General features: G+C 43.5%; 1 protein-coding gene across 1 annotated transcript in view; it reads left to right on the forward strand.

Annotated features, from left to right (window-relative positions):
- Positions 1 to 4,604: 4,604 nt before the first annotated feature.
- ELOVL6 (ELOVL fatty acid elongase 6) overlaps positions 4,605 to 11,088 on the forward strand; it is a 35,126-nt gene continuing 28,642 nt past the window's right edge. The window contains exons 1-2 of the mRNA XM_085883399.1: positions 4,605 to 4,726; positions 5,670 to 5,759. Coding sequence (XP_085739525.1) covers positions 4,620 to 4,726; positions 5,670 to 5,759 — 197 coding nt within the window. The 5' untranslated portion in view covers positions 4,605 to 4,619. The remainder of the gene's footprint in view (positions 4,727 to 5,669; positions 5,760 to 11,088) is intronic.

Below are 11,088 nucleotides of genomic sequence, written 5' to 3' on the forward strand. Positions count from 1 at the left end.
CTTGCATGTCTTTTGTTTTCATTACATAATTGTGCAAATCCTCTATATAATAGAGCAAGTGTATGTGATTATGTATATATGTACGTCTGCTCTTCACCCATTGGATGGGAAGCTGACCTGACGTCACCCACCATTGTAACCTGAAATAGTTAACATAACGTACCCAGAGGACCCAAAAAACCCCTTTCCCCCGAGAACCCAAAAGACCAAAATGACCACGAGGACCCAAAAAACCCCTAGTACCTGTAGAAGAAATTCTCATGTCCTCCTGTACATTTGTCATTTATGTAACAAGTAAACAAACAAATAAATACATATGTGTATATGGAGAATTTTCAAGGGAAACAATGCAGTCTTCCTCCAAATTCTAAAATACATGGAAATGTTGAGTTATTCATATCGTGTTCAGTGAATGTAGCTCTTTTTCATTTCCAAACGCTGGTGCCAGTTTGCCAGGTCATGTTATTCCCAGGTGGAGATCATTTTCAACTTTTTCGCAGCAGTCAGCTTAATTATGTGAAGGATTGTAGCATGTATTTCAAACCCAGATGTGTAAATTCTCTCCCGGCACAGAATGACATCAAGACTGCAGTCCTTTGGGTACATTGATGGATTACACATAGGTCTATGGTATGGAAGGTTAAATGTCAGTCCGCTTTTTTAACAGGCTGGGGAAATGGATATTATCTGAAGCAATCAGAACTTGGTGAATACATCTGGATATTTCCTTTGACCAACATTCCAGTTGAGCTAAAATATCATCTCCTATCAAGCTTTCTGGTGCCTTGTATTAATCATTTCATAAAAATGCCTTAGTAAACAGGATAGATTTTAAATGATCGGCAATTCTTTTATACGAAATAATAATTAAAGCTTTACTTGAAAGGTCATCCTGTTTTGAACATTTTACTATGCAGGATGATCATCTTTCAATACAGAGGAAGGATATAAGATTATATAAAATGTAAATGAAAATAGATACATGTTCAAGCACGTAAAATTGTAATAATCGTACCATATTTGAGTTCATTATATTATTGTTTTTATCACCCTCAAACCCATTATGCTAATTGTTGGAGAAATTGCATTGACAGACCCAAACGATCCTGAAGACCCAAAAGTCCCAGAGGAACCGAATACAGAAAAGACCCTGAGTACCCAAAAGACATTGAGGGCACCGAAGACATAAAATACCCAGAGGACCCAAAATAACGAGAGGCCATAGAATACCCAAAAGACCCCGAGGACCCAAAATACCTCAAGGACCAAAAAGACCCGACGGGATTATCTGGGACCCGTGGAAATTCTGCAGAATGCAAAATGTGACTTCAGGTCCACATCCCCCCCACCCCTAACACACACACACACACACACACACACACACACACACACACACACACACACACACACACACACACACACACACACACACACACACACACACACACACACACACACACACCACAACCCCAATTCCTCAACCCCCCTCCAAACTCTGTCCTCTCTCTGCCCCCCTCCCCCACCACCACAACCAAACTCTGTACTCCCCTCCCCCTTTCTTCAAATCCTCAAACCCCCTTCCAACCCAATGCTCTCAACTTCATCCATCCATTCCATTGGGACCATACTCTGTGCAGAATGTCGGTGCTGCCAAAGCAGTCTCCTGGGATATTGGGCACAATCCTGGCCGGCTCACCACTCCGACGCAGGATACTCGAATGGCACAATCATCCCAGCAAGCAGGTACTCATTTTGCCGATCTCGGAAGGATGACAGGCTGAGTCAACCCCACCTGTTATTAATTCAATGGCTTGAGCAGGATTTGAATTCAGGACCCTAAGATCCCAAGCCCAGCTCCCAACTATCAAGCAAACACCAAGCATACACAAATATCAAACAAATAATATTACTTCAATTAAGGTAATAATGAGGGCATCTTCTCTCCATTTCTTGGTGGGACACAGACAGCCGCTTGGCTGTGTGGGTCTGGACATTTTGCCGTCTCTTCACCTCTTTCCAAATGGGACCTCAAATTTCACTACCTGTCCAAACCCCATTCCAACCCCAAGTCCTCAATCCCCCTTCATTCCCAATGTCTCAATCTCCCTCTTCCAACTCCATGCATCCTCACCCCCAACTCTGTCCTCATTTCTTCCTGTTAACAATGTTACACAAAGATACATGGCAAACTGTGGAGCATGAGAAGGCCATTCAGCGTATCATGTCTGCGTTGTTCCTTTCCCTGTTTGTTAAGAACAATGTTAAAAGTAAATAAGGATTGAACGTTAAATTCACAATCGATTCCCCTTTTCTTCCCTTATCCTCACTATAATTCACGGACCAGTGGTTTTGTGTTTGTTTGTCGTGCCACTCCTGCAGTTGTGGGCCCATTACATCCAGACTTGTTCCATAGGATCAGCATGGCCCCAATAAATGTACTGCTCCCTTGCTTGATACTCAGCATTTAAAAGGATAGAGCATGGACAAACAATGCTGGAAAAGCAATTGCAAACCACCCAGTATAACCCTTGCCAAGAAACCGATTTGGCAGCACCAATGCTCTGTAAAGTGGATGGTACGTCAAATCAAATGGAGTAAGAATTTTTCTTTGGAGGTTATGAAAATATTCAAGGAAATTGTATCATAAGTCTTGAGTTGTGCCACTATTTTATCAGTGTATCGGTGATCCATAGGTCTTGTTTTCCTGTCGTTTTTATTGAAGGGTGAGATAGTGATGTGGGTGAGATAGCATCGAGAAATTGACCAGGTTAGAGGGGAAGGAGATGAGGCAGGGAAATAGATTTGCGGAATGGTGACTGGTGATGATTGTTCGGAGGTAGAGGTGTGGAGCAAGATACAACGAGGTGCAAACACATGGAGGAAAGTGTAGGGTTTGATGGCAGATAGGAAGATATCAAGATAGCTGAAAGGGAAAGTCCTGAGGTCGTGTGTAACGCCGGCAGCACGGCATGCCTTTTTTGATCTTGAGACTGTGGCATTGACAGCAGCAATAGGCTGAAGATCTGTGAGAACTGGGTCAGGAGGATTGTGGGAGTGAAGAGGGAGATTGGTGTGCAGATGAGCTTGAGGGAAAGATTGTGAAATAGCTGACTGAAATGGGGAGGGCAGCTGGTGCCAATGGAGGAAGACTTCTGAAGAGAGCAGATGTGTTGAAAGAGTTAGGGAGAAGATAAGGGGTTGACTGTGGTTGAGATGAGAGGAATGTGTGAAGAGGGATGTCGGAAAGGTGGAGATCGCTGGTGATAGAGGGTGTTGTCATCGTGTTGGGTACAGAGCAGCAGCTCAGTACGAGTCAGCCTCACACCAAATAACGGGATTTTGAAAAGAACTATAAAATGTTTTTACTCACGATATATACCAAACCTCATCAATACTATACAACTGACAAGGAATATGACAAATGTGGGGAGAGGTGGAGGTAGGTGATGGTTTGATGATTTTTTTTTTCAGGTGAATTGTTTTGCATATCGTGTCCTTGTGTAATAAATTGTTTACTTTTCTTAAGGGATGGCATGCCTTGTGTCTCCTGCCATTTTGGTGCGTGAACAATTGGGTTCCTTTGGGATCTCAGGAGAGTTTATTATTTCTTGTATCAAAGCCTGTCAAAATGATGGGTTGGAATTATTTCATTCAAAATATTCAAGGAGACAAGAAGATATGATGTTTCACAGCAAGAATAATTATTTTAAAACACTACATGTACAAATGTGATCATATTTTCTTTGTCTTCTGGGACGTTTCATTTTGACAGTATAGACCAAAGTCTGAAGCCTCGGCCTTGTGTCAGGTGTACTTATATCTTCTTTATTTATAAGACATTCTACATATGTAAATTAACATTAGTTTTACTGTGTATATGTCGCACATCACGTGGAGCAAATTTCACCTCCCTGTGCTTTGTATTTATTATTTTTTTAAATGCTTCCATACACTGCCGTTGATGCGCAGTTGCAAGTCACCATCTACATTTCAAATGGAAGAGACGTAATTATTCTTTTATGAAAAATGTTTTTCGAGCCTTTTTATCCTGAAAATAGACCGTAGTGAGCATACAGTTGTGTTAAAAGGTTGGCCTTTAAAACCCTTCTTAAATTGTCCTTACGAAGGGGGACAAACAAATGCACAAATACACAAACACACTGTTTTATATAGGTACTGTGGTGGAAAATAACTCAATTTCCACCCGATGGATCAGCATACAAAAGAGAATCTTTAATTTCGTAAATACGGAGGAAGAACATTCAATGATTCACTGAAGCATTCAAATGAACTTCACTAACAAGAATCCCGAAGCAATCTCTCTTGAACTCGTTTGACATCAAAATCATGGGAGCGTGAGACATTTGGCAATTCAACTCTGGGAAGGGCTGATAAGCACAAGGCGAAAGTTTGCAGTGTTATCAACCAGATCAGCCTGTTTCTATGCAGCGAGCAAGACCTTTTCCCTAGTAAGATACAATTGTACTTTACTTGTATATTCATTTATATCACTATGGAGGTCAAAAGACTGTCGGGGAAAATGGAAATTTTGCTGACAGTCAATTTGACTCCAGTACAAAAGCAAAGTACCAGCAACAAGTGAATATAATTGATAATGCATGAATATAATTATTTTTCTTCCACAGTACAGAACTTCACTTGATAAACGGCATGGGATTAAGTCCACCGAGTTGCAGGCCTGCAGCAACAGCTTGCTTGTACACCTGTGAGTAAAGGCTTTAGTTTGGCCATCTTTGCGGTCGAGGCTAGGATGTGCCAGGAGCTCTGGTGAGGAATTTTATTTTGTCCTGAAGCTGTTTCATAGACACCAACTTTGGTTTCTTTTCCTCTCGAGTTATGGGTTGCCGATTCCAATTTTGTTCTTGCCTTGGGTACCCAAAACATGGTTTGGGCCAAAGTCATTGTATGCTGCCAGATCCTTATCCAGAATTTGTATTTTTTTCTAAATTATCTTTGAAAGAAAAGACTTTGGGCACTGCTCGTCCATTTCTGCTGCTATGACTAGAGTGTGGGCCTACTAGAGAAACAAAAAGGAAGAAATGAGTGGAGGTGAAGGGTGTTGATGGTGGACCGAGTGAGCCCTGCAGAAAACCTGGGGATGGGGTGGGGCGGGGGTTGGGGGGGGACAAAACATGGAAAGAGCAAAGGATGCATAACGAGAAAAGAGGTGATAGTAGATAGAGACAACTGACCTGTCGGCGATGGCGAAGTGATAAGCCCAAAGACTCGGCTTTATCACGGGAGATTCCAACAATCTTAAAGGCCTTGGTTTCCACAGCATTAAGCTGAGCAAGATGTGATGCAGGGGAGCCAGCCCAGAGGAGAGAACAATATTCCATCAAGCTGAGGATGAAGGCTTGGAGGAGGATCGTTGAAGTGTGCCAAAGAAGGACTGTACGACAGAGGATGCCCAGTCGGCGGCTGGCTTTGGAGGCTAACTTTGAAATGTAGTTTGCCGAAGAAAGATCATGGCTGATAGTGAGACACAGGAGTTTGAATGACTGAACTTCCTCAAGATGATTGTTAAGAAAGTAGATGGGAGGGTTTGCCAGATGGTCCTTTTGGAGAGAGATAGTGAGAGAGTGAGATTTATCAGGATTGAAAGACAAATTCCAAGTGTTTGACCAGCTTGTGATGTTTTTTTCAAGGTCTGAAGAGAGAGGGAAGAGGTTGCAACCTGCCTGTCTGAAGGATGATGATGTCACTGCAGAGAGTGGACTTTTACTCATGAATGGAGGGTGAGCATTTGTGCATGCTTTGGTGCAGTCTGGCACCATGTCACTTATGAATCAGGATTACTTTGCTTTGAATCCTCCAGGCATGTCGATCAAACCCAAATGCTGGTGCTGGAAAATGGTGGGACCATGTGATGCACCACATCTCAGAAGTTTTTTTTTTTTTATAGGCACGAGACATCTGGCACAGAATCCTTCACAAAAAGACAAATCAAATGCAAAATAACAATACACCAGGAAATTAACCCTGACTATGGGTGGGTGCATGCATGCATGCACGCACGCACACACATGCAACAGCATGGGGGTGATGATCCCTGGGTTGTTGTACGTGTTAGCACAGAACGTGGGGCTAGACAGCTGACCAATAAGTTGGTGCCATGGTGCTTGGAGTGGAGCTGTCCCAGGCACAAACAGGCAGGGGAATTTGAGAGGTGCATTTCCAAGAGGCATTAGTACAGGAAGGCAGGAGTGTAACGAGAGCATCCCATTGGCAAGAAAACTTGCAAGATGGCATATGACCAATCACTGCGTCCCTCTCGGACCAGCTGTGATCCTCGCCAGCCGCACAGGGGCTCTCTTCTTGTGGAGGGGTCCACTAATCACAGCTCCAAGGTTTTTCCAATTATGAACTGGCCTGCCTCCTACTTGCTAACGAACAGGAAGGCATGGTCACCTCCCCCTCTTTACAGTTGGTGGGATGGAGATGTGCATACCGCCCACTCCACTTGCCCAGTTCACAGAATGGGGAACAGGGATGAGATGTCTTAACCTACTGACCTACCATCCATATTAGACATCACTGTCCCCTTGCAGTAGTAGTACGCAGCCAACATAACCGAACCATGTGCACTAAAACATGTTTTGAAAAGTTCTTAGACCGTGCAAATACAAATGGTGGTTAAAGCCTTAAAATAACCACCACCCCCTTCCCACCAAACGTGACGGTATTTATTTATATTTAAATGCAAGTTGAATGATTGTGTCTGAATGGAGCAAATGTCGTAACGACGTTATGTATCATGCTGAATTATGCTTCACTTTAGAGATCTTGGGTCTTGCCAGTCGATGTGGAGGTTTATAAATATCGATACTCACACAATTTCTCGTTGTATTCATTTTTGTAGCACACATGGTGTATATGGCTCAGTCTATGGTTTGCACACCTACTGGAAGTTAAAAGTAATATAACCGTAAACTATTTAGTCAATTCTGTCAACGTATAATTGCCTTTCCTTCGATTTACTTTACATAGAAACCTTATCAGTCTTAACAGTTGGTGACTATTCTATTCTGCTGTCAAAGGATATTCATAGCAATCTCCAGAAAGATTGCACACGCCATTGCAAACGAATTCCCTCACAAATCGAACCTGGAACTCCTCACAAATGCTTCCATTTTCTTTTCATGCACATGTGAGGCATCCAAAATAAACGTTCTGACAATTCCTTGTGTGAGCGGAAGCACAAATTTTCATGGCCGGCGTATAATTCATCTCAGTGTCGCTGGTTTGCACCAAAAGTTAAATAAATAAATAAATGCAACCACAAATTATTCCGTCAATTCTGTCCAACAAATAATTTTCTTTTCGTCAAGATACTTCACTGAAAAAAACTTCACTTTCCTGGAAACTAATTCCTTACAAACGTGACCTGGCTCTCCTGCTTCACTTCCTTTTCATACAGCTGTGAGGCGTGTGTCTGTCTGTCTGTCTCCATCTATCCAGCTGTGTGTTTATCTTTGTGTCTATCTATCTATCTATCTATCTATCCGTATATAGCTCTCTGTGTGTCTATCCATCCACATATCTATATATCTGTCTGTCAATCGTGTGTGTGTCCTTCCATCTGTGTGCGTGCATGCATGTCTCTCTCTCTGTCTCTCTCTCTCTCTGTCTCTCTCTCTCTCTCTGTCTCTCTCTCTCTCTCTCTCTCTCTCTCTCTCTCTCTCTCCCTCTCCCTCTCCCTCTCCCTCTCCCTCTCCCTCTCCCTCTCCCTCTCCCTCTCCCTCTCCCTCTCCCTCTCCCTCTCCCTCTTCCCCCCACCACCTCCTCCTCTTTCTTTTCACCCCACCTCCTCTTTCTCACCCCCTCCTCTTTCTCACCCCCTCCTCTTTCTCACCCCCTCTCTCTTCCCCCCACCACCTCCTCCTCTTTCTTTTCACCCCACCTCCTCTTTCTCACCCCCTCTCTCCTCTCCCTCCTCCCTCCTCCCTCCTCTCCCGCCTCCCTCCTCTCTTTCTCCCCTCCTCTCTCTTTTCTCCCCCTCTCTCCTCTCTCTTTTCTCCCCCTCTCTCCTCTCTCTTTTCTCCCCCTCTCTCCTCTCTCTTTTCTCCCCCTCTCTCCTCTCTCTTTTCTCCCCCCTCTCTCCTCTCTCTTTTCTCCCCCTCTCTCCTCTCTCCTCTCTCTCTTTTCTCCCTCCTCTCTCCTCTCTCTCTTTTCTCCCGCCTCTCTCCTCTCTCTTTTCTCCCGCCTCTCTCCTCTCTCTTTTCTCCCTCCTCCCTTCTTTCTCTTTTCTCCCTCCTCCCTTCTCTCTTTTCTCCCCTTCCTCCTCTCTCTCTTTTCTCCCCTTCCTCCTCTCTCTCTTTTCTCCCCTTCCTCTTCTTTTCTCCCCTTCCTCTTCTCTCTTTTCTCCCCTCTCCTCTCTCTTTTCTCCCCCTCCTCTCTCTTTTCACCCCCTCCTCTCTTTTTTCCCCTTCCTCTTCTCTCTTTTCTCCCCTCTCCTCTCTCTTTTCTCCCCTCTCCTCTCTCTTTTCTCCCCCTCCTCTCTTTTTTTCCCCTTCCTCCTCTCTCTTTTCTCCTCTCCCTCTTCTGTTTTCTCCCCTCCCTCCTCTCTCTTTTCTCCCCTCCCTCCTCTCTCTTTTCTCCCCTCCGTCCTCTCTTTTTTTTACCCCCCCCTCTCTTTTCTCCCTCTCTCTTTTCTCCCCTCCCTCATCTCTCTTTTCTCCCCTCCCTCCTCTCTCTTTTTTCCACCACTAGAAGAACGGTGCAGTGCATTTCCAAGAATGTGCTGCAGAAATTTGCCACCCATTGACAGGCCAGAGCTGGATCTGGACCTTCACCAAAATCGAATCTGGTTGTTCTTTTCACCTTCCCAAATCATCCACCAAGTTTTGTTATAATCCATCCATGAATTTTTGAGATGTACATTCCGTTCAGCCTAGCAGAGGTATGCGCTCTACCTAGTGTCCTTCGAGTTAAGCCTCCCCCGAAGGCGTATAGCATAAGCCATAAGTGAAGTCTTATTCCTGGTGTAGGATTTGTTTCTACAATTGGCACCCTCTAATTTCAATGGAACCGCATCACTTCTATGACTCGGAATTTTAAACCACCATTGAGAAAAAAAGATTTTTAAATTATTTTTTTCTCTCTGCACTTAAGACTCCAAATTTTCAAACTATCAGTTTCCGAGCTGTATCTCAGAGCCAGCTGGGACTTTCGGAATGAAAGTTTGCATCAATAACGTGAATATATAGTATGCGTGATTGACTTTTTGACCTTGACCTAATTTTAAAGTCGTGACCAAATTATAGACATTTTAACATTTTTAACCATAACTGGACAAGTTTATCCGATCAGACCAAAATTGCCGTCTCTGGATATACCAAGCAAGCAAAGCCCATTTAAGCTTAATTTACACCATACCACCCAGGTTAAAGGTCAATGTCTTACACCCCCTCGGATTACTAAACCACCATTTAGGTTTTCTCCCTTTTTATCATTTTTTTTCTGACAATTTCCGATCTTGTTCTTGGGGCTGCCTGGGACTTTCAGAATGAAATTTTGCATCAATAATGAGAATACAAGGTTTACGGGGTTGACAATTTCTTTGACCTTGACCTATACTAATTTTAAGGTCATGATCAATTATAGACATTTTAACATTTTTCACCAAAACTCGACTTGGGTTTGCCTGATCGGAATGGAATGTCCTCTCGAGATATCCCAGAGTAAGGCACATTTACGCTTTATTTGCATTTACCCCTCCGGTATAAAGGTCAAGGTTACATGGCGGTCTGAAAAAAATATAGCTTTTTTTTGTCATCACTCAATTTTTAGCTCACCCAGAACTTAGTTCTGGGGAGCTTATGGCATACCGGGTCGTCCGTCCATCTATCCACAAATACTTGAAACCTCTTCTCTGAAACTACACACATGATTTTGATGAAACTTCACCACAACCTTCATCACCCTGTATGTACGAAAGTTTATCCATGACATTAAAAGAAATTGGGCCCTGACGGGATCTACGGAGGTTGCCCCCCAACTTTGGTACTTGCTTTCCTCTCAGAAACTAAACATGCAATTCTGATGAAACTTGAACATGACCACAACCTTCATCACCCATGATGCACCAAAGTTTGTTCGCGGCATTAAAAAACAAAATGTGGTCTAAGGGGGTCGACAGAGTTTATGGGATGGGATGGGATGGGGGGGTTCCCCCAAAAGAGGTTTTTGCATTTTTTTTTTCTCAGAAACGACACAATTCCAATGAAACAACCACAACCTCCATCACCTGTGATGTTACAAAGTATGTTCATGACATTTAAGGAAAAAAAAAATCGCGATCCAAGGGAGTGTGCGGTGAGGGGAGGGGGCAGAATATGAATCCTTCATCGCCCGTGATGTACCGGTTTTTCATACCATTTGAAAAATCTGGGTTGAAGAGGATTTACGAGGTGGGCGGGGGTGGGTAGGGTTGCCCCCAAAATAGGTATTTGCTGTAACATCGATTCATTGGTATATTTTGCTGATTCTGTCCCACGTTGACTTACTCCTCAGTATCATTATTCTACCATGGGGATTTGCCCCTATTTTAGCTCAACTGTTAAGTAGTTCCATGGACCTTCTGGGATGGTGCATGTCAGTCCATCCACAAATACTTGCAACAACTTCTCTGAAACTACACCTACGACTTCGATTCAACTATACCACAACGTTCATCACCCATGATGTACCAAAATTTGATCACCATTTAAAAAAAAAACCAGGATCGAAGGGGGTTTATGGGAGGGGAGGGGGTTGCCCCCCAAAATATGCATTTGCTTTCCTCTCTGAAACTACACACACAATTTTGATTAAACTTGAACACAACCTTCATCACCTGGGATGTTCCAAAGTTTGTTCACGGCATTAAAGAAAATTGGTGTCGAAGGGAATTTATGGGGAGGTGGGTTGCTCTCCAAAATAGGTGTTTGCTATAACATTGGTTCATCGGTACATTTTGCTGATTCTGTCCCATGTTGACTTCCTCCTCGGAATCATTGTTCTACCACGTCAGCGCCCAGGGGTATTGCCCCTATTTTGTTATGGATAGATTGTAGACCACGTCAG

This window comes from Eptatretus burgeri, chromosome 5 (assembly GCF_056783735.1).
Source record: "Eptatretus burgeri isolate ZD-2024b chromosome 5, Ebu_testis_v1, whole genome shotgun sequence".
Taxonomy (NCBI): Eukaryota; Metazoa; Chordata; class Myxini; order Myxiniformes; family Myxinidae; genus Eptatretus; species Eptatretus burgeri.